The sequence below is a fragment of the Brachionichthys hirsutus genome, chromosome 13 (assembly GCF_040956055.1).
Source record: "Brachionichthys hirsutus isolate HB-005 chromosome 13, CSIRO-AGI_Bhir_v1, whole genome shotgun sequence".
Taxonomy (NCBI): domain Eukaryota; kingdom Metazoa; phylum Chordata; class Actinopteri; order Lophiiformes; family Brachionichthyidae; genus Brachionichthys; species Brachionichthys hirsutus.
The window spans coordinates 1304084-1327489 of record NC_090909.1 but is presented as its reverse complement, the minus strand read 5'-3'; the positions used below and the strand labels follow the sequence as shown (position 1 = coordinate 1327489).

Sequence of the window (23406 nt, the reverse complement as noted above, 5' to 3'; positions counted from 1 at the left end):
CCCCACATGCAAAATCATGCAAAAGGTAAATACTGAAGCGGAGGGATACGAACACTGTGGCAAGAACATGGCCGTCACCTCCGTCATGTCCTCTCTCGTGGACCAACCCACTTCGGCGATCCTGCGCTCTGATTGGGTGAGACGCTCGCACGCCAGGTTCTTATTGGATCTTCGATGGGTCAGTCACGGGCTAATGTCAATGACGTCGATCGCGGGTACGCTGTATCGCTTGGGAGGACAGTATAGTTACTTCCACATTAAATGGAATAAAATACCACGGATACATGTAAATAGAGACGCCCCTTCGGTGTGATTAATTTACGCTTCTTCACTGAGACGGGTCGCTTCGGAAGTCAGCGGCGGGAGACCTGTTTCTGGCGTTTAGCGGCGATATTTCAGGGTGAGTGGAGTGATACATTTCCTTCCTGCGTTTTTTTCTTCTTCGCACAGGAGCAGATATTATTGCTTTATAATTTAGTTACTGCCATGTAATACGTAACACGGTGTTAGCTTATATTACATTGGGAAGGAGTCTTCATTTGTTTCCAAAATGTCCGTCATGTGATGTAAAGTAGTGCGTTCGCGCTCGAGCTCGAAGGTAATGGCTGTCGCTCGACTCGCAACTTGAACGTTGTGAAATGGCCTGTGTAGAAGTAGCTTGAGCCTTGCTCTATTAAATCAACCTCGTTTATGGCTGCCTTTAAAAAAAATGCGTGTTTCATGGCGTGGAATAAACAAACACGATATTGACAGTATTTACGTGCGACCTGTCAAATTAGATCCGGGGGGGGGATACCTGTCTGACGTCCGTGGGCCTCCTCAGCGCCCAGACTCCATCTGTCATTTTCGAGGGTTGCAGCTGGGACAGCTTTGCACAAAGATTCATACCAACATCTGACAGATTTCCTGCAGCTTGATTCATATTTGTGTGTTTTAATTTGGTGCTGAATCCTGAATTATTTCTTTTTTTAAGCTTCCCCAAAATTCTCTATATTTTTATTCTCCCCATTGATATTTTGCTTATTCTTTTTGTATAGTAAATTATCAACCTACTGCACGACATAAAAAATAATATTTATGGAAATGCAGTTCAGGAATTATTTTCTTGTCTGAAATAATGTAGCTGGCAAAATAGTAGATTAACACAAATCAAGTTTTTTGAAAATATTTAGAGAATAAATTCGAAGCATTTTTTAATATCTACATCTCAAATTTCAGAATTTGTATCTTTTTTTTTAAAGATTAAAATGTACAGCTTTGGGCTGTTTTGATTAAAAAGTCATTTTAAGATGACCTCTTTGACCCTGGGAAATTCTGATGAACATTATTAAGCAACATATTGATCAGTTGAACGCAATAATTATTGCTCCACTAGCATGTAATACTGAAGGTGACATAAATATTTCAGTCTTTCATCACTACATCCAGTGTTTTTGTCATGTCTGAGACTTTTGACCGTAAATAAATGCTGCCCGTCTGTTGGACGTTGGAGATTATGCCATTAAGACCATCGTAAAAGCCTCGTCTAAAAGCTGCCGATGGGCAGAACTAACTCACATTGGAGTCTCTGACCATTTATCTTCGGGCTTTAGCTCATTTCATTGGCTAGTGCATAATCCACTAAAGGTCACAGCCACTAATTACACTACTCCAAAACAGACAGATGCCCACCCTGAGCTTGATTGTGCTGTCCTTCACCAGAAGAATATTCTGGGATTGCATAAGCATCACTTGGATGATTGGAATAACGCATGCATGGCTCATTTATCACTGCAGTGACCAAAGCCTGCCCTTTAGTTAGTAGGGCAGACGCAGTCCATCCAATAGTTATTAGTTTTCCATCATTTTCCATTTTAATCTTGCATTTTCCGATGTATCTTTAGACTGACTTGTAAACGGTCTCATTTTTCTACTGCGTCTTCCTTCGCTTCACCGAGGGAGTTCGGTTTGGCTGGATGCAGGGCTCGGTTTTAGCCAAGATGCGACCTCATTATCTTTGGCGACCAATCAGTCCTCTGGCCAGCTTCTAATTGAGCCATCAGCACCTTAAGGGCGAAGAGGAGGGATGAACGCGTCAGTTACAGTAATGAGGGGGCAGCTATGCAGAGGGCAGGTTGGAAGAGGAAGGCTAGGCAGTAGCCTCGCAGTGCAGCCCCATTCTGGTCAGTTCATGGCTAATCGAAGATCAAATTGCAGCCTAACGGCGGTTACGTTTCGGAGAGACGGAAAAGAAGAGCCTTTTTAATCATTTCCCTCTTTTATCTATGGAATAATTCTCAATGTCTTGCTGTTAGTTGTTTAGAGTTACTGATTGAGCGATATTGATCCAGCACAAATCAGATGCTCCATCTAGTCCCAGAATAAATCACAGAAAACATGATTAATTATCTATAGTGTTAGTTTTGAACTCACTTTCTGGATCTGGAATTGCTGCATTTACAGCATTTGGTTTCTCAAAATAAAATTTTCTTTTTCACATTATATCCAATAAATTGATCCTGTACCAGGAATCCCTTCTTCAGTCTTGTTTCCCACTTGTCTATCTCGCCATTTTCCTGGAAATGTTTGATTGATCTAAGCTAAGCTTTGATATAATGTTGAAAGTGTTGGATGATTTGAAGAGACTATTTTTTACAGAGACTCTCATGATCCAGTTTCGTGTTTGTCAGGAATTTTGTGTTTGAAATGATTGATTTTTAACTCTTTGAAATCTTCAAAAGTCTTTCTTGTCTCTGGGACGTCTAGAAGGATGTTTTTGTTTTTTGGTGATTTCAAACAACATATAGACTTAAAATGAGCATTTTGGTCCATGACATGTCAAATTTCTTTTAAAGAATTGCCTGTTGTAATTTTGATACAGAATCAAATTTAGATTCAGACAAATTTATTGATCCCAAAAAGGGCAGTTCATTTCCTGATTCCTCTGTTCACAATCACACAAATGATCATCCAGCATGTTGCATGTCAAACTGCACAGATTGACAAATAAAATCATGCCTTAATGTTGCTTAAGATGTTGAAATTGTGAAATGATGTTTGTTAGTCGGTGACTAACTATCTGGTTGTCGTTTGAGTCATTTGATTCTAGTAGCTGATTTTAGTTTCTCTCAGTCCTTCACGGTAAAGATAGTTTCAAACTGTGGCCTTTTAATGACCGCTGGAGAACCTACAGGACTGCCTTTCAGTGTGGAATGTCCCTAAAAGAGCAAAACCAAAATTATGTGCAGGAAGAAAACCATGCTGACTCCATTTTGCACAAATAAGTGTTTGTTTTAGCATTTAATCCATTATCCCACTCAGCGAATCAGATTTAGCACGTCGCGTTTTGATGTATGTCTGATAAGTTACACACGGAAGGGATGTTTGAATAACCTTTTCAACTCTGTCTTCTGCAGGAGGGAAGTGACGTCCTCCTCACGCCGGCAGCTGCAGGGACATTTGACTCTTGTTGCTGCTGAACGAGCGATGAACTGAGGACACATCTCGGCATCATCCGCCTTTCCCAACGTTGCCACCCCCCCCCCCCCCCCCACCCCACCCGGACATGTGTGTGTTTCCTCGGATGTATGACCGTGTCTGAGTGTTTTTTACTACGAGGTAGTAGACCGCACCTCCTCTGTCACCCTCTGAGAGGCGCTTCTCCACTTGACTGACGACGGCATTAGTTTTCACACCTGCAAAGCATCATGGGTAGAAAAAAGATTCAGATCCAGCGGATCACAGATGAAAGGAACAAGCAGGTGAGTCTTAACTTTGTTTTCTTGCGAAGTATTTTTCTCGCTTATGATGTACCACCATCTAAAGATGACTTGAGCACCGAATATAGAGACACTTCAAGTACCACACGTTCTTTTTTAAGTGTGGCTCAAAATGTTATGTCGTTTTTTCAGTTGTGATTGAAACATTTTAACAGCCGTATTGATATAAATATCTTTTAATGGTCGGGTAAATACAATCCTTTACATCTGAGAACTTAAATGAAAAATGGTCTGAGAGAAACATGCTAATATTTCTCAATACAAGTATTTAGGTTTTAAATGCTGGGTTTTGTACGAGCAACATGCAATTTTTATGCAGTTCTGCCGTCATATGGAATGAAATGGCCTAGTTTCCCATTCTGAAGCTGATCTGTCGTGGTTCTGGTTTTCATTTTGAATTGTTGTTCCATTCGAATGTATTGATTTGAAATGAGTCAAGTGCTCTTCGGCAGATCGTCCTCACGAATGTTCCTTTTCAGCTCAGTTATTTGTTTCCTCGCCGTGTGATGTTGCCGCCACACTTCACAGTAGGGATGCGGCTGGTTTTGCCAAGCAAAGTGTTTTTTTCTCTGCAGAAAATATCAGTCATTGTTTAAAGCCATCCCTGGATATGTTGCTTCACGCTCTCAGCTCTCCACGTTTGTTTTCAGCATCCATGCACGCTGTCCTGTGCCCACGAGAGCCTTCTTTTAGCAATCCTGCCATGTGGCGCGGATTTGTCAAGTGCTGTCATCAATCGTTCTTTATAAATAGATTCAAATCACCGTTACCAGCTCGGCAGATCCCTCAGAGTAGCTCTTGTTCTCCCCTCTGACTAAAATCTTCTTTGTTGTTTCAGCTGGGTCAGACGAGTAGATGTACAAAAATGTTAATGTGGAATATTTTAAACTTCCACCAAGATGTTGTTTTCAATTCCAAGTCCATGTCGTCACAGATCTGACCAGAAACTGCAGACAGATCTGCTGTACAATGAAAACTGAGCCTGCATTCAATCGTCTGTGACACGATGGCTACATGAGATGTGTAGAAGTATTTGCATGCAGGATAGTTTAGATAGTAGTGTCACTTAAACCCTGTTAAATTACTAAAGAAACATTACATTTGAGCTTTGAGTCACTGGAAGCCCCGTTGGCTGCAGGTATAATGAGGCGTTGAATGTTCCACAGTAGCTGTGTGGTTTGTGTTTTCCTCACACACGTCACCATTATGTCGTACTATTATAGTATTATAGTTTGGGCACCTATAATTAGTATAATTTGAATGTTAAGCGATGTGACTGCCTCTAATTACGTTTACATTTCAACCTGACTGACTTACCTGTGCAAACAACATCACCTGTTTTTTTTTTTTTCTCCCCCCCCCCCCCCCCACCCCCCTTCCTGCTATCTTCTCCCCGACCTTTCGTCCTAGGTGACCTTCACAAAGAGGAAGTTCGGCCTGATGAAGAAAGCCTACGAGCTGAGTGTGCTCTGCGACTGTGAGATTGCTCTGATCATCTTCAACCATGCGAACAAGCTGTTCCAGTACGCCAGCACCGACATGGACAAGGTCCTCCTCAAGTACACCGAGTACAACGAGCCTCACGAGAGCCGGACCAACGCGGACATCATCGAGGTGAATCCCTCATTCGGTCGTGTTTCAGTGAGACGACTTGATCAGTTTGATCAAGACGTCTCTGCTTCAATTGCATCCTCCACATAAAATAAAAATAAAGGCAATAAATATATAGAATTAATAAATCCGGAAGCAGCTTCGGTTATTTTGTTGCATCAGACACAGATCCAAGTGTATAAGTCTCGGAGATAGCCGATATTAAAGGAGCTAAAGGAGGATTCGGATTGAGGAGACGATGCACACTGCGGCATCACCTGTTGCTATCAGATAAAAATGTTTTTACTCTATTCTGAATGATTTCTTTTTTCCTGTAGACTTTGAGAAAGAAAGGCTTCAATGGTTGTGAGAGTCCAGAACCAGACGGTGAGGACTCCATTGACCAAAGCCCCCTAAATGACGACAAGTACCGTAAGACCACAGAGGACCTGGACATCCTCTTTAAACGTTATGGAGTAAGTACTTCAGCACCTAACAATGCTTATATTTAATGCAGCGTAGAGAATGAGAAGAGTCTTACTTCTGTTTATACTTCACCCTTCATGGATTATTATCTATTTTTACTGCACTTGAAGAAAAATTAAGTTCTAAAGGTGACTTGTTTATATATAATTACACCCAGATACATCTCTGCGGACGATATTATATTTTTCAGACTCCATCGCTATCCCACGGATTAGAATCCATCCTAAATCCGATGCTCATTGCACAATGAAAACAACAATACGACTTCTTCTTCCTCTTTGCAGCAGTCGACCGCTCCGGCCCAGATGTTCTCCATGCCGGTCACTGTCCAGTCATCCAATCAAAACACGCTGCAATTCAGTAACCCTGGTAACGCACTGGTAACTACCTCTGATGTGACATCGTCGTCGCTTACGGATGCCCACCTCCTGTCGCCACAGCAACCAGCTCTTCAGAGAAATACAGTATCTCCCGGGTTGCCACAGCGACCAGCCAGTGCAGGTGAGACAGTTGATGCTCTGCTGATGCGTTCATGAGCATAAACTACTATTCTCCTTTCTGACTGGGCGCTGGAAGTTGTTTTCCTGATCACATCTTCTCTTTCTCGATTATATTTCAAGATTCAAAAGTGCAAAATGTTGTGAAACGGAGGCAACAATTAAAAGAGTAAAAATAACACAAGATATAAATATATTGGGGGGAGAAATTAAGATGAAACTGTTCTCCTGTGTATAAATTATAGAACATCATTTCTGATGTTGAATTTTTATAATGAATTGAGGTTAAGCGTACCCTGATGTCTTTGAAGTATGTTGTGTACCGGTACAATTCCAAACATTTTTGTTCTGGATACAAATGTGTCCTTTTTTTCAATAGGTGCTCTTCTTGGAGGTGACCTGAATAATTCAAACGGAGGATGTCCGAGTCCAGTCTGTGAGTAATCTCTGTCTTTGGTCTTTGGTTGAGCCGTAGTTCTCTGCTGTCTGTGCCTTGTAGGGCTCAGGATGACGCCACTAACATCCCTGACATAGTTCAAAGCTAACCTCAGACAACGCTTATTCGCTGAATTAAAAATGAAGCTTTGTCCACACCCAGCTTTATTTTAATGTGCGGTCACCTTCTTATTCTCTGTTCCATTCGCTTCTATCGCCTTGCAGCTAATGGGTACGCCGGTGCCAGAGCCTCCCCAGGCCTGCTCACCGTTTCAAACGGCAGCAGTCTGGGTAAAGTCGTTCTGGCCAAGTCTCCACCTCCCAGCCCGCAGATGGTCAACAGCCGCAAGCCAGACCTCCGCGTTATCACCTCTCAGGGTGGAAAGAGCCTAATGCAAATGGTGAGCCGCACCAAGCAAGATGTTGTACGTCTGAATCCTTTCCGTTCAGATTTTGAGCTCATGCAAGTAGAAAAAAAGATAACTTTAAACCATTGTAAACAAAAATAAGATCATAAAAATGAGTCTTACAAACAACAAAGCTAACAAGCCTGAAATAGATTTGTAACAGGATAGGATATTTTTGATTTATCTCAAAAAGTATGTCTTCACTGGCTGATCAATGAGACGGACAGTGATGCGACAACACAGGGAATTTATTTTCTCTATTAAATGAAAGCCAATATTTTGATTGACGGGGCTGGAGGCCATCAGTTTTGTCGTTTTTATCAAATATCTGAGAGGTTTGATTCCCTGCTCGACATCTCATTTAGTCATTTATTTGGATTACTTTGTAATCTGTTACATTTGTGCTGACCCCAGACGATTGGAGGCATGTCAATGTATTTCTTTTATAATACTATTCAGAGCTAATCCACAGTTTGTAACATCCATACTTTATAACCGTTGACTTGTAGCTCCTATGATTCGGCGCTGTAACCCTCTCTGTTGCCCCCCTTTGCAGACAGAGGAGGAGCTGGAATTGGTAAACGAGGTGATTTCCCCCGCGTCAGTCGCTCGCATGAGTCGATGGCTACCGAGTGTCTACATATTCTTAGCATGGTTACAAGACTCTACGGGAGTTTGTCATCGTTTTGCTCTTGCCACACTGACATCTCTGGAGACCCAGCTTGTGGTTCCCACTTGGCTGCATGTGGTCCAGGGCTCATGGTTGTGATGTTCCAGCATCTTTACCGTGTCAGTCGTGATCTGCGGTCTAGAGAACCCTCCATCTTAGCCAGTGCACAGTTCTTGATCATACTCGTCCTAAAGTGAACCTGTCAGGACCATTGACTCCATCGTGATGCCGCTCGGAGCATGGGTGTCCTTTCACTTGGCGTAGCAGTGCAGCGCACCACGGAGCATGTTTCCTGTTCACTGGCGCTCACACCGACTTTCATTTTCACCCTCCACCCCAAAATTGTCTTCTAGATTACATTAAAGGCCTTTCACTCAAATGTTTTCCTTCAGTCTGTTTATATGTGTGAAACTTTAGTGGATCAGCAGAAACAACTAATGAGGCTAGATTCATTAATAAAAAAATGTCCATTAACAAAATTCCAAACATTGTCTAATTTTAGCTTCTTGACTCTTTGAGAATAAACTAAAAACCTCTGGAGTATTTTCAACCCATCGATGAGTCTGACATTTAATAAACCAAACAATCAATAGTGCAAAATTAAATTAGGCGAATTAATGACAGAAATAAAAATAATCATTAATCACACCCCTGCAGATAATGTCAAAACGTTATTTAGAATGAAAACTGCACAAAAAGGAGTAAATGATTGGACACACGGTTCTTATGTCTTTAAAACGTTAGCTCCAGCAGCTAATGTTGATTATACCTGATTAATGTAATCAGAGTTGAGGTGAAAGAATCTAATGATTCATTTATTTTATTTTTAAATCAACAACCATGATCTACAGTGTTTTTGTCACCTCTTCATGCCTTCAAGTAAAGGCGTTAAATCCTTGATAAAATAAGCAAACAAAAAATATGATGCTGATGAATTTGAGCCTTTAATGTAAAACGTCTCTGACGACATTTTAAAAGGAGGAAACATTTCTGATGCATGTCACCAAGGACTTCCTGACGGTAAATCCACTTGATTTACTCGAGCGGGCGCACATTGTCGTTCCCGGCATGTCAGGATTCACACGCATCTTCGGAACACGCGTGACGCCGTCTCCTTCACTCTCCTGTCTGCCGTGTTTCCTCCTGCAGAACGCCCAGCGGCTGGCAGCAGGCGCTCAGGTGGCCCAAACGCTCACCACGCCGGTGGTGTCGGTCGCCACGCCGAGCCTGCTGGCTCAGGGGCTGCCCTTCTCTGCCATGCCGACGGCGTACAACACAGGTGAACTCACCACAAACAAACAAACAAAGGGAAACCCGTGTGTACCAGCTTTCCTTCATCCTCTCCCAGAGTACCAGCTGACCAGTGCTGACATCACCGCTTTACACGCGCTGGCATCACCTGGCGGCTTGTTGCCAACCAGTGTGTCCACGTGGCATCAGCAGCAGGCCGTTTCCCAGCAACCTCAGCAGCAGCAGCAGCAACAACAACAGCTTAACATTACATCTCTCAGCAACCTGGTGTAAGTCTTTGCTTTATTTTCTCATCGCCTCTGGTTTCCCCAAAGACCCTTCATCGCTCCTTCAGCATCACAGATGATGATGATGATGGCGCATCTGTTGATACGCCTTGATACTTGACTCCTAAACCTCCCAGTCAGGCTGCATGAAATACATACCATACCTTATATGCAAGCAATTCTCATTTCCAGTGGACCGATCTCTCACCAGCATCTCACCATCCCTGCATAACATCAGCCGGAAAATCCCGGTTTGAGTTTCTGTGGCTGCAGTATGGAGGAAGGGCGGGAACGCCAACACCAGAAACATCCTAAAAATAAACCACTTCCAGCAAAGCGAAGGGTTAATGAAGGGGTTAATAAACGTACAGAACAGAAGGAGCCTCATTAAAATAGATTTACAGGTAGAGAATGTGACCTGGACATGGCCAATAAAAGTTAAAGCTCATTTTACCTCCTCGTACTCTAATAAATTATGCATTTGTAATTATTAGTATATAGTGTAATGTCTTGTCTAATTAAGTATTTATCATATTGATTATATTTATCCATCCATTTAAAGACATTAAAGTTGCTCTTTCCATTGTTTAATTAGTGAATAACTTGTTATAAGTGTATAAGTCGTGATATCCACTGGAAATGTGACAAATTACTATTAAAGCCGAGCTGTTTTTGTTTGGTTTTAAGGTTTTATACGGTTTTATACAGGTGATAAGGTTCTGATACGCCTCCGTGTCGGATCGGCTGCAGGCTCTTTAGATCCTTGAAGGTTGTTCTCTCTTCTTGTCCACAGCATGTGGGGCTTGGACAAACAGAGCAGTGAGCAGTCTAGCCAGGCGTCCAGCCTGGCTGCCAATCTGAGGTGACCCCCCCCCCCCTCTGATATGTGACGTGTCATGCCCTTGTCTTTCAACAAGTAGTCAAATAAAACTGACAAATGCAGTAAATATTGAACCCAGAGTGGGGATCAGGCGTATTCAGGTCTGGTATAAAAGATCCTCTGCTTTTATTCAGCATTGTCAGTGAATTAAGTTTTGATGATCTTCTTTTCATAATTCAGTTCAAATTCCGGCCCTGAGCAAAGAGTGTCCAACTTTTATCCTTCAACTAAACGGCTAAAGACCTTTACCTTTTATATCTCCCAATAATCAGACGACTTTAATGAAGAACAAAACGAGCAGCTAATAGAACCGTAGCATTCTGTTGTTTGTGCTTTAGTGTGTGTGTAACCATGGCAACGTAAGACGCAGCCTGACCGAGGCGGCTCCTCGACTTCCTCTGATCTTTTACATATATTTGTGTAAAAGATGTTTGTTCTCCACACATGCCTTAGAGCCGCCTCTTCCTTTCGGTTTGGGTGTCAACATTGTGTTTCTTCCCCACAGCGTTGGCTCGCCGTCCAACCTGCTCTTGGGTAGAGATGAGTGGTTGGGTCGGTACTGTATCACACTTCCTATTTCCTGTGTGTCTGTGCGCTTTTGGCTGCCCCCCCCCCCCCCCCCTCTAAGCATGTGTGGCTCTGTTTGCAGTCAAACAGGAAAGAGACTTTGGTCCGGTTTCCACCGTGTTCCCTAACCTGGGATTATTTTCTGTTTGCCATCTGTAGTTTCTTCACATCATAGCTGCCTCACTGCCAATCACGCTGTCACGCCGATCATTTCATGCTACCTGGGCTGTTCTGATGATCGTTTGTGAGCCGTGGGGGCGCTGCCGCCGCTTTGGAGGCTCGGGGTTGAGTGGATTATTGAACTGGAGTGTGGCTTTTCCCTGTCGGTGCTTCGTAACGTCGGTTTCCTCCTGACGCGACTGACCTTCCAGTTGTCAGATAATCAGCGGCGTGTTTTTCTCCCGCCTCCCCCCTTTGTCCCATCCCTACCGTTCCTCCCGTTCCTCTGTGGACCTGCTCTCAGGCCTGTGGCACACATACCTCAAGGCGCCATGCTGACCGTCAACACCAACCCGTGCGTGAGCATCAAGTCGGAGCCCGTTTCGCCCGGCCGAGATCGCAGCACTCCTTGCCCTCCATCTTCGACCACGGTATCCACAACCTCGGGAGGAGCCATCCTGACCGCGCCGCCCCAGTACCCCGGTTCCCTCCTGTGCCTGGAACCCCCGACCGGCCGCTCGCCCGCAGACAGCGTGAGCAGCAACGCCAGCTCCTTCGAAGGCAGCGATCGCGACGACGCCGGCGGAGGCGGCGGCGGTACCAGCGCAACGGGAAGCGGCGGTACCGCCGGCAGGTCCATACCGCCTGACTTCAGCCCGTCCAACGAGCTCCTCAGGGTGTCTAATGAACCGGAGCAGGAGGGGGGGAACATCAAGCGCATGAGACTGGACACCTGGGTCACATAGAGAAACCGACAACGCCGCTCGGACGCTTTAACACCCACAACACAGACCCACACTTATCCTTAAACCCAACCCGCCCCGCCCAGCCCCGCCCTGCCCCGCCCCGCCCCGACCTCACTGCCATCATCACACGACTCTGCTGCGTCACCCAGACTCATTCAGGCCTCGCCCACAATAAGTGTAATAAAAATGAACGCGTGAGGGGGACGACGGCGCTGCACTCATCTGGGTTTTGAATATAGACAACGGTAGTTCTTTAAAGCAGAACGACGCCTCGAAGCTTTTAGCAATCTGACGAAACCACGAGGTTAAAAACTTTAACGTTTCACATGGCATAACCTTCACGTATTTACGAACAGCTCTGCGACATTGCTAACGATGCGACTTGTCGACATTACGGAACATCTCGTCGTGCGACTCGCCGCTTCCCGCTCTTTGGATCGAGACGGGAGTGTTTGCTGTCCGTTTTTCAAACTGCACTTTTCGGATGTGACATCAATCTGGACCGAGCGCCTCCGGCACCGAGCAAACGGACTTGAACGGGGTCTTTTAGGCAAGGACGAGTTCACCGCGAACATTTATCTCCGCTGCCTCATTTAGCGACCTCAGCCGAACGGCCGTCGGGTGGCGCTCCAGAGTGCCAATATCAACCTCTCCACAAAATAAAAAGCAAACAAAGAAAAGCCAAATGCCTGTCGCACTCGGTGCATGAACTGATGAACCATCACGCGCACCGTCACACGTACAACTAAAGACTGTTGATGCTTTCCACGCTTTCCATTCTACGTCACGCTCTCCTTGGACGGTGCGGCTCCCGTCCCGTCTCGCCTCATCTCTGGATCCTGGGTGGAAATCGTTGCTCCAGAAATCCATCCAGGCGGCTCGGCTTATTGACCAGGAGTAGATGCCATCCGGTTAGACATAGCAGAGTGAGTTTTTGAGCCCCTGGTGGCTTTTTATCAGTAAGGACGTATTTGGTTATTACAGTCAAAGTGTTCTTTATCTGTTGGTATTTTGAAAAAAAAAGTGTTTTGAAGGTCTGTTAGTCGTCCAGAAGTAGGAATTTTGACTTTGTATAAAAATACAAAAGTGTTGATGTCCTCTTTAGCTCTCTCTAGCGCTCCTTTAGCTCTTGGCCGTGTTTCAAAAAGTAAAAGGAAAAATACATTTTCTATATTTCTACCGCTTCGGTTGGCGACAAAGTAAAACTAGCTTTCCGGCTTTGGCGACGTGTATGTACATATGAATATATTTGCATAGACTTTGCTAGGTATCCCTAAAAACAAGCAATGTGTTGATTCTCAGTGGATCTGTTTGCATATATGAGTGTGAATTTGATATGTTTCGACGTGGTGCAGGGGTCACGCCACAGCGGGTAGCGCCGGCGGCTCGGACTCTCAGTAAACCTATTTTATGCTCGTGTTGATGGTGTGTGCACTTTGTCCTTCGTTCACAGAGGCCTGCTTGGTTGTGGTGTCGTCATATTCTCCTATCACACATTTTTGAAACACAATCAAAGAAAATTGTCCGTCGTAACATAACGAGGACACTGCCACTCACTTAATAATAATACAAATGTAATGTAGTTTTAGATGAGACACTTCTTTAATGCGTGTTTTCAAGGACGGATCTGTACGGAATCTTTTTGCATCCAGCTTACGCAGATGACACCTGTTTTCACTTTCGAAATAAGTGTCCTGTAACTGTTTCTTTTTCTAGTACAGACTTGTTTAGTCTGAACCGTTTCTAGTTTGTGGCTGAGCTTGTGTACTCGGGTCGTTTCTAGCCTAAATAGAAGGTTTCCTCTCAATCCTTCACCCGTTTTCCGCGTCAAGACGATGCTCAGATTGCAGACTGGTGTTGTTATGTTGGTTAGAAACACTCCTACCCTTTTACGTCAGTATAGCTGAAGTGGAAACGGCCCACACCAGAGTGTGATGAGGTTGTGCGACGTTGACGCCGTGGGTTTGTGGTGAATGTCCAGAAAAGACATCCTGGTCCCCGTGTCGCGTTTTCACGACAGTGTTTTTTGATGTTTCCCACGATCAGGTCGTTCTTCCGTCCCTCATTCGAGTGTGTTGGCTAACTTCAGGTTGATGCTGTTTGCTGCTCTCAGCTGACCCTCATTAACCAATCATGTTGGAGAAATCAAAGGAATAGTTCAGTATTTTAAGAAATGTTTAGCTGGTTTGCTTAGCAAAACTTAAGCAGCCAACTGATCACCTGTTAGCGCCTCCATTGCTAAATCAGCTCTGATCTTTGTGACTTTGATCAATTTTAACCGGATTTAAAAACTGCAGAAGAAGCAAGAGAAAGACAGACGAGTCTGTTTCCTAAAATGCAGAACTTTTCCTTTAGCGTCTCCGCCTGTCTCTTCTTCTGACGATGCATTTCCATTCATGAAATCACTTTATTTCTTTGGACGGTTCACTGTCATGTGACACCACACCGATCGGTTCCAGCTTCCTGCGGGTTCCTTCCTGTACAGAACGGTTCTCTGTCCGATCTAGCAGCATAGTCACGAGACAATCTATACAAGAAATGAAACCTGCACCCCAGTTAACTGTTGTGTACAATGTTTTTTAGAATCTCACTATTTTTGAATTAATTTGTGCTGGTGACAGTTCCATTGTCTATTATGATATTATTATGGAGCTTTTATTTTATTGCTATTTTGTGTAGGATAGTCGACTGTTTTCTCTTATTTTATCTTATCATAAACATATAGTGCTGGTTTCCTTTTGTTTTAAACAACTTGCTGAAAATTGCACGATCAGTTTTTGTGGTATTAGCAAATGCAATGAAGGACGTACCAGTTAAATGCTGCAGTTTTAATTCAGATATAGGATATATTTATAAAAAAAAAGAAAACAAACATGAGAAACAACTGAAATTAGTAATTCATGAAATTTGAACAATGTAAAATGCATGGGATACAGGAAACAATAAAATGTATGTTACACACAAAAATAAAAGGACATGCATCACAAGTGAGTTTTCAAATAACTCAGAATAATGTAGCATATGAAATACTAAAGATGAAATTTATAGCTAATATATTGTGTTGAGCTAGTCCGCTTTGGGTTTTTGTTGTAAAGAAAATATTTCTTTTTGTCGTTTTTTTTTTTTTGAGAATGATATACAATTTGTGTATATTTTCATATACAAGTATGCACTGATATGTTATTGAAATTCTATACCGCTTTTACAAAAAAAGTGTTTGTTGTACCAAAGTATCCAAGTCCCTTGAGACCTTCCCCTTTTTGCGTATGTTTTACCGTATTTTATATATTAAATAGACAAACTGAGTGAAACGAACACGCGTCTGCTTCATTTTCTGAGCTGCCGTAAAAAATGCTTTAAGTAGAGAAAGGCGACGGAACCTAAAGCGTTCATCAGACCGGAGATTAATGATTACCGTACCGTCTTTCTGTTTTGATGCGTTTAATCTTTTTCTTCCTCGTTCGCCGACTTCAACACGACGCAGCAGTTTGCCCGCGGGTCTTAAATTTGGCAGCGACGATTCTGTCTTGTTGAAACTCATTCTTGTTGACAGGGAAGCCGTAAATAATTCTGTAAAGTTTATTTACATCTGAATCGTCACATGCTCAGTTTTTAGTTTTTTGGGGTAAATAAAGTTTTATTGAACTTTATTCAAGTCCCACATATTGAGATTCACTTTCACAGAAACAGAAAAATAACCTTCAAAGGAAAACTAACATTTGACATTTTTAGAAGCCATGGAAAACGTTTCATCAGTAAAACAAAGAAACATAAAATGGATAAACAACTTCTTGTGAATAATTCTTACAGAAATCAAATTTTACCTTTGATATAAAGCTCACCTGATTGTTTTTCTACCTGACAGTTTTCATGTTTCACATTTGACATTTTGAGTCGCTTCGAAATGAACATGAATCTAACCTCAAAAACATGTTTGTGATCAAGTAAATAAAAAAAATAAACACTGACGAGGGCTGAAGAATGATTTTGGTGTTTTAATTTATAGAAAAAAAAACGCAAATCTACCCAAAACCTGCTTCAGGTGTGAGAACGAAAGGTAAAATAATTCAACAGTGAAAGTACTAATCCCTCAGATTTTCACGAAATCAACCTCCAAAGCTTTTATTGTGACAGCCACAGGAAATGAGGTGCGTCCGTCACCAGGATCATCATAGACGGCCACACAAGTAAACAGTCGCCAATTCTGTGCTGTAATTCCACTACAACTGCTCAAAAGGGTGCACTGTCACTTTCTGTTACCACGGTAACCAAAGGCATCACCAGGTGAGCCAGGAGTGATAAGTGATACCCAGAGCAGCGAGCATCACAATAACAAATCCCTGTACAAGTGTCTCTTAACTCCTTTTGATCTTGGTGGAAGGCCGCCGTTTAAAACCACCAGCGCATCCTGGGAGGCGGAGCCTCCGTAGGAACGCCTACATCGAATATCGCGCCTTGTCCGACTGACGAGCAGACGAAGTAGAGGTTGGTGCCCAGCATGACCAGTACCGGTAGGAAGGAGAGGCCGAAGCCGAAGACCCTGATGCTGCTGTTTCCCAGAGAGATGCAGAGCCAGTAGGAGAGCCTGCAAAAAAAAAGATTCAAGATATAAATGATCACGCCTCCAGCGCCGAGTCAGCAGATTCAGCAGAAAATATCTTAATCGCCATGGAAATGCAAAAACAACAAACAATGGAATGTGAAATAGTTTGAGACGAACCTCCTCCGCTCTAAATAACCAAGCTTAAAAAAGTGAGACACGCCGAGTCATCAGACAGGTTTTAAAGGTGTCCAGTCAAACCAGTCTAGAGGTGGAAAGGGAGTGTTTGATTTTCGATGGCTATCGGACCTGCCGAACTTTGTTTCTAAATGCAACAGATCAAAGTTATTGGAGGGAGCGGCTCCTAAAATATAACATTAACAGACACAGTTAAAGATTCACCTGCCTGCGTGTGTGTGTGAGAGAGAGAGAGAGAGAGAGAGAGAGAGAGAGAGAGAGAGAGAGAGAGAGAGAGAGAGGGAGAGTACACGCCGTGCATTTCCTCGACCATCTCCCTCCGGCCTTCTTATGTTTCACGTTTCTAAACCCGATTTTAACTCCATCGATGTTCATCTTAACCAAAACGTTCCCTCTCCGCTTGCCTACCTGCCAAAAACAAATATGACGGTGAGCAGCGGCACCAGCTTCAGCAGGTCCTGGCTGATGTAGGTTGCCATGACGGCGAGCTGGAGGAAGAAGAAGAGGAAGAGGGACATGGAATCGTTGACGAAGTGCTGCTGCACCGCCACCTCTCTGCTCAGCGCCGCGGTCTGATAGAGGGGCTTCAGGTTGCTGAAGCGCAGCCGGGCCAAACCCAGAACCACCATCCCTGCAAGAACATGGGGGGGGGGGGGGGGGTTGGTTCGAGGCTCACGCCGTTTCAACGCGTGACGAACTTCACCTTTGAACACACGCCGTCTTACCAAGAACGATGGGGATGATGGCGAAGAAGGAGCAGCGCAGGGTGTACACCACCCTGAGGGGGGCGCCCATGACTATGGGCGGGTCAAATGGGAGGAGGGCGTAACCCCCCCACACCAGGAGAGGGAAGAGGACCCCCGCAGCTAACGTCGCCAGGGCCAGCTTCAGCCTCTCGCTGCACAGATGCTCACACAGATCTGGAGGGAGGAGGCGGGACTTGTTGCCATGACAGTAACTTTAGGTGAAATGTGTTTGTCTCGTTTCTTCGCTCCTACTCACAGCATTTGTCGTCCTCTTCTCTCCATTCGGGGTAAACCTGCCCCCCCGAGTCCGGCTCCACCTGCGCCTCCTCCTTATCGTCCCTCTCCATGGAGACTCTGCTCTCCTCGGGAGCCTCCTTGAAGGACGGACGCACGATCACGTTAGGAGTGAAACTCATCGCCACTTTCTCCGAGTACCCTCCATCCTCCTCCTCCTCTTCGTCGTCCTCCAGCGAGCCGTCTCCTTTCTCGTCCTTCCCAAACTCGATCTCGTCGTCCCTCCACCTGTCGCCCTCCGGCATGCTCTCCCTCCATTTGCCCTTCCTGTCGCTCTCTTCCTGGCTCTGCTCCTCCAGCAGGTCCTGGCTTCCTCCACTGATCTCCTCCTCTTCCTCCTCGCTAGATTCAAGTTCTGGGACTCTTTTTTCCACCCAAACTCCATCCTGGTCCATACGAGGCCTTTTGTCTCCGGGCCACGGCAGAGTGCTGGGCTCCAGGAGAGCAGAAGCGACCATTTCCTCCTCCTCCTCCTCCTCTTCTTCACCGTTCTCCTTCAAATTCTCCATTTCTTCATCTCGAACCTCCTTTCTCGCCCCCACACTGTTGCCATCGATCTTTTTCCCCGCCGGAGGAAGCGCCTCCTCCTCGGAGCTCAAACCTCTGAGGCCGGACATTCTCAAGTTTTTAAATTCAACCAAATCTCTTTCCGCTCAATCCCAGTCAAGAGTCCGTCCGTTGGAAAAGCCGCTTCCTGTGGTTACGCCATATTTGGCTTTTCTGAGGAGGGGGAAAGAAAATAAGACATGTCTTCAGCTTCAAAGTAAAAATCAGAGTTTACTGTTTACAGAAGGGTGTGTGGTTCGAGATCCTTCTTCAGATTTCACCAAATATTTAAATTCAAACTGCTATAAATATTAAAATGAGCATCAACAAAGTTAGTCACAAGTTATGATCCAAAACCGAAGCATCAAATTAATTATTCAAATCTGAGAAGCTTTTATTTTAAGCAAAGATTTATCTATTAATTAACCCACGAAGCCATTTCTAATACTTGACTGTCAGGCTAGAGGAATTAAATCAATAAAGAGATTGGAAAATAAACAAGATTGTGTTAGGAATTAAAAGTTTAAGCAATAAATAAACTCCCTTCGGCAGATAGGAAAGTCGTATCGAGGCCGCATTCAAGATCAGCAGCACTACAAACCTCTAAATGTCCCTCAGACGAACTACAACTTTATTTAAAGTCGAAACTTCAGCGGCTCGAACCCGCAGAAACATTCCTGAACTTTGTACAGGAAGCAGCCGAGAGGCCGGTGCGTCGAACGCTGACGGTCCCGGTTCGGGTTCGGGTCCGTCAGCTCGTTAGAATCCCTCACCCGAGCGTCCCGCCGAGGAGCGGGTCTCCGGTTTTATCAACAGCGTCGCGAGTAGAATAAAAAACAGCCATTTTTTACCTGTTGTCTTCGCGTCACGTCACCGGAACGATCCGCAACTTAGTGTGAAAAAAAAAAAAAAAAAGCCCACAAGTCTCACCGCCGGTGACGTCAGAAGCGAACTGGCAGGTGTGACCAGGTGCTGGATGCATTCTTCGAACGGGGAGGAGGTATCACTCTGTTTGGTTTTCGCACACCAGGTGAAAAGTTACGTAATAATTAATGTTTTTACTGTCTTGTATTTAATCAATAATTCTCCTCACGCCTTAAATGTTCGGCTCGATTACATCGATACTCAAATTACTGGCGCGAAACGCGAGCAGCCATCGCTGAATCCCGACTCAGGTGCGTAGTTTGGAATCAACAAACAGGTGTGGTGAGGGTGGAGGCTCCGCCCATAAACGCCAGAACAAAGCAAATAACGAGCGTTGATGCGGACTCGAACAGGAAATGAAACCAAACAACCCTGAAAAATAAAACAGCAAAGTGGTCGTTATTTTTATTTCAAGAGAATAATCACAAACTATTGGTTTCGGTTCAATGAGTCGACTTCACGAAGCCAAATTCAATTTGGATGGGATTTTGTAAAACCGTTAAAGTTCTATTTCAAAGGGTTTTGATCCTCATCTTACTTTTTAACACGAAACGTGACACACAAGCACAATTTGGCATTTAGAAAACTTCCACTGCTCGATCAAAACATTAACATTTTAACGCAACATGTCGCATCATTTTTGTACTTCAAGCAAAAGACTTCTCGCGTTAAAAAACAAAAACGGTTCACAGGAAAGCAAACATTTAGAAGACAGACTAAAAACAAACTATAAAAGCCGAAACCAAAAAACAAACGGGAGGAAGTGTTCCAGGCGACTGAAGGTGCTTAATGTGGAGCTTCTCCTGAGGAACGTTGCTCCTCCAACGACCGACGGGACATTCAAAGCTTTGGTGATAAGGCAGAAAGAAACACGGACAGAAGCGAAATGTGAAACGGCAACGAGGAAACGTTGACGTCGCAGCAGGAGCCTCATCTGGAATCAAATAAAATGGAATTAAATAAAAAGATCTCATTTTACTGCTGCAACTCTCTCAAATTACTGCAAAAGTATTTAAATCATTAAACTTTTCACAGAAAAACTATGATCTGGAGTCTTGCTTGTGTGAAAACCAATGCATCAAAGCATTTAAACATTACTTTAAAGATGTCAAATGTTTACGCTGGATATTGCAACTTTAGCGAAATCTGCCATCATAAAACCCGAGAAAGAAACAAATAAATTCTGCGACCGGGTCACAGAATTTAAGGGCCGGTCTGGACACGATGACCTCAGCGCTCTACAGCTTCACAGTTTTATTTTTTTTATTTTTTTTAAATCTCTATCCATTTTAAATGTTCCCGTTCGAATAATTACTCAGCAAATGTTTTACATTTACAGTTAGTCACAAACACTAAATGAGAAACCCATCATGCCTGTTCTAGTAAAAGATCATTAGTACTACTTAACAATAATAGAATTAAGTAAAACTAAGTATTAAAAAAAAACATCAAGCACAAGAAAACAAACATGAACAAGTTAAGTCAGCAAAAACAGGAGAACTGCTAAATCGCTAGCCGGACAAAACATTTTTAAAACAAACGACTTCTGGTCGGGCAGGAATCGTTCATCAAGCCTGATCGCCGGCGTCGAAGTGCGTTACGGTCGCGTCTTCTCTCTGATTGGTCGGCGTTAGTTCCCGTTCTATCCCAAAAGACGACAAGCTGCTCTTCGATTGGTTGGCACTCCTGGCTTTGTTTTTGTTGGGGGAACCTTTAGGACGGCCCCTTTTGCGCGAGGCGTTCTCTTTGTTTTCTGAGCTCATCGGAGGACGGCCCCTTTTCCTCGGGGCGGTGTCGGGCGGCGAGGAAGGCGTGGTCAGGGATCTCTTACGTAAGTGGGCGCCTTTCTTGGACTCCTCCTTGCGGGGCCGCCCGCGGCTCCGGCAGGGCGCCGGCGGGATCCCCTCCACGGGTTCAGCTTGCCGGTATTTCCTGGGCCTTCCGAGCGGCTTCCACACTTTGGGCCTTTTCCGTTCCTCAGGTGGGGGCAGAGGGTATTTCCTGGGCCGTCCCCTTTTGGCGGGTTCTTTTTTTGGTCGACCAGGCCTCTTCCTAGTGCCCGGGGCGTGGCTCACGTCGGGGTGCTTCTTGTTCAACGAGCCTTTGGGTCGACCCCTCCCCCTCTTGGCTGGCGGGGAACCATCGGAGACGAGTCCCGGCTCGTCTCCACTCTCCTCGTGAGGAGCTTTTCGTGGCCTCCCCCTCCCTCTCTTGACACCATTTGACTTGTCCTGTGTCGACACACCCAAGTTATTTACCTCCACCTGTCGGGGGCGCCCTCTCCCCCTCCTCGGTGCGTTTAGGCTTCTGACTTCCTCCGCCAGCCGCTCACCGGCCGACTCCTTCTCCGGCTTCGCCGCTTTATTCGGAGAGCCTTTGGGCCGGCCTCTCTTCCTGGGCGTTACAGAACCGCCATTCTCCGCACCGGTTGCTGAACTCTCTGATTTACGTTTCGCGGTTCCCTTTGGGCGACCTCTCCGACCTTTCGGTGCATCGGAGCCGCCGTTTGGCGAGTCTTCGGCAGCAGACTTCTCAACAGGCTTTTCGGGACTCCCCCTTTTCCTGGCAGAACGGTCCGCCATCGGAACGTCTTCATTGCCGCCCCGATTCCTGGAACCTTTGGGCCTCCCTCGACTCCGAGGAGTTCGCACCGACTCCTCAGCAGCTTTGTCTTCCGTTATTTGTTGCTCTGCGGGTTTCTTTTCAGGGAGTTTTGGGCGTCCTCTCCTCCTCGGCGGCGGCGGCGTGCACCCACCGTTGGAAATGTCCGAAACCAGCGCCATCAGATTCACATCCGTAACACAAACCTTCATCTTCTTTGACCCTTGTGGTCTTTTAGCTGAACTGCTGATCCCACGGTCCATCTCAGCCATCACTATTTCTCCTTTCATGCTGCTGCCATCAGTTCGGACTGTTTGCACCTACAAATTGAACATTGAAGATCCAAATTAATATTTTAGCAAAGGTGTAAGAATATAATAAATATGAGTCTGTTTTGTCATTAAATTAACAAAGACTTTAAGATTTTGAAATGTTATCAAGCAGCACTTTTGGTGTTTAATAATATTTTTTTCCGTTCTAATAGTTTTTGTAATCGAGACATGGTCAACAGTTTAACAAAATATAACAAAAGTAGATTTTATCATAAAATGAAAAACTGAGTTTAAGCAGTGATGTAATAGACATTTTAAAACAATAAATGAATCAATGAAAGACTTAAAAGGCATATTTCATTTTAAATTATCCATGATCTATATAATCTCAAAATCTTTATTGATCTAGCATCTTTAAAAAAAATCTAATTAAAATATATTTCTATAAAACCTTCTTTTTTAGAAAACAAGGGTACTCGTTAAAATAAAATATAAGAAAATAAATACAATACAGTATCAGCATAATCTTCAGAAAACAAATATATGTCAATAAAAAAAATAATATTCTGCGTGATAAATTTTATTTTTTGCAAGGCTACGTCTAATTTCTGGACAGTAATCTCGCAACGGCGGGAAGGTGTATTTAAGAGTCCAGCAGTAACGCACACTTAGTATGGCTGCGTTATTCTGCTGTACTTTAATTTTTGTAAATCTAAACTACTTATTTCACGTTAAACAGTTGCCGTGACACTGTACATCCCCCCCCCCCCCCAAAACAAACCCAGAGATTCAGGCCCTCGGACAGTGGCTGTCCGTGGACCAGATTGTTTCCCAGGTAATAGTCCGCTTCGAAAGCGATGCGACGAAAAGAGAAGCTAGCGACGTAAAGCGGATAAAATACTGGAAACTCCAGGGTATATATCTCACCTTGAAGGAGCCGGATGAATTATTTTAATCTAATTATCAATATTGGTTCAGCCCGTGGAGGGAAAGTGCGCGTTAATTGTTGTTGTGACGGCTGTTTAAATTTGCGAAGGCTTCCGGGTGTCCGTGACGTTTAGAGGCACTGAAGAAACCTTCGACATGGAACATTTGTTCCGTCTCAGCGTCCGCGCTCCGGCGGTCTTTATTGTGGTTTTAGTCTTCACCCTCGCCCACGCACAGATATTCCTTTCACGGTGCTATCTGCGTGACGTCAGCGTGTATATATCTGGCATGATAATCGATAACACATAGAGTGTTTGGATGAAAGTCAGGGTTAGAGGATAACCTCGTTTGGCTCGCCACATTCTTCACGTGATTGAACGCTTATATCCAGGAAGAGTCCTAGTTAGCATGGCAGTAACTGTAATACTGACATGTATTATCTTCATTCGAGAGTAACTAAATACTTCAGCATGTGACCAATGTTTTCAATATCCATTGCTTATGAAATACGCGACGAACTTCGTAGACACAACTATCTTAATTAATGCGTAAGTCTCTGAAACTACACAATAGAAAAAGAATATCCATGTTATTCACATCTTTAATTGATAATTGAAAGAATACGCTTTTTATATGCTGCAATTTT

The 23406-nt window shown here is 44.2% G+C and overlaps 2 protein-coding genes across 2 annotated transcripts; one reads left to right on the top strand and one right to left on the bottom strand.

The window, feature by feature from the left end:
- The first annotated feature begins 241 nt into the window (after window positions 1-241).
- LOC137903533 (myocyte-specific enhancer factor 2D homolog) lies at window positions 242-11712 on the top strand. Its single transcript, XM_068747685.1, has 13 exons — window positions 242-400; window positions 3396-3740; window positions 5169-5372; window positions 5687-5824; window positions 6119-6335; window positions 6711-6767; window positions 6992-7167; window positions 7730-7759; window positions 8993-9122; window positions 9192-9363; window positions 10154-10222; window positions 10746-10787; window positions 11271-11712. The coding sequence occupies exons 2-13, from the start codon at window positions 3687-3689 to the stop codon at window positions 11710-11712; spliced, it is 1731 nt and encodes a 576-aa protein (XP_068603786.1). The 5' UTR covers window positions 242-400; window positions 3396-3686.
- Window positions 11713-14813: 3101 nt separating this feature from the next.
- Window positions 14814-18923, bottom strand: tmem79a (transmembrane protein 79a). Its single transcript, XM_068747684.1, has 5 exons — window positions 18888-18923; window positions 17453-18210; window positions 17176-17370; window positions 16859-17081; window positions 14814-16297 (listed from the first exon to the last, which is right to left on the bottom strand). The coding sequence occupies exons 2-5, from the start codon at window positions 18105-18107 to the stop codon at window positions 16102-16104; spliced, it is 1269 nt and encodes a 422-aa protein (XP_068603785.1). The 5' UTR covers window positions 18108-18210; window positions 18888-18923; the 3' UTR covers window positions 14814-16101.
- Between the last annotated feature and the right edge of the window lie 4483 nt (window positions 18924-23406).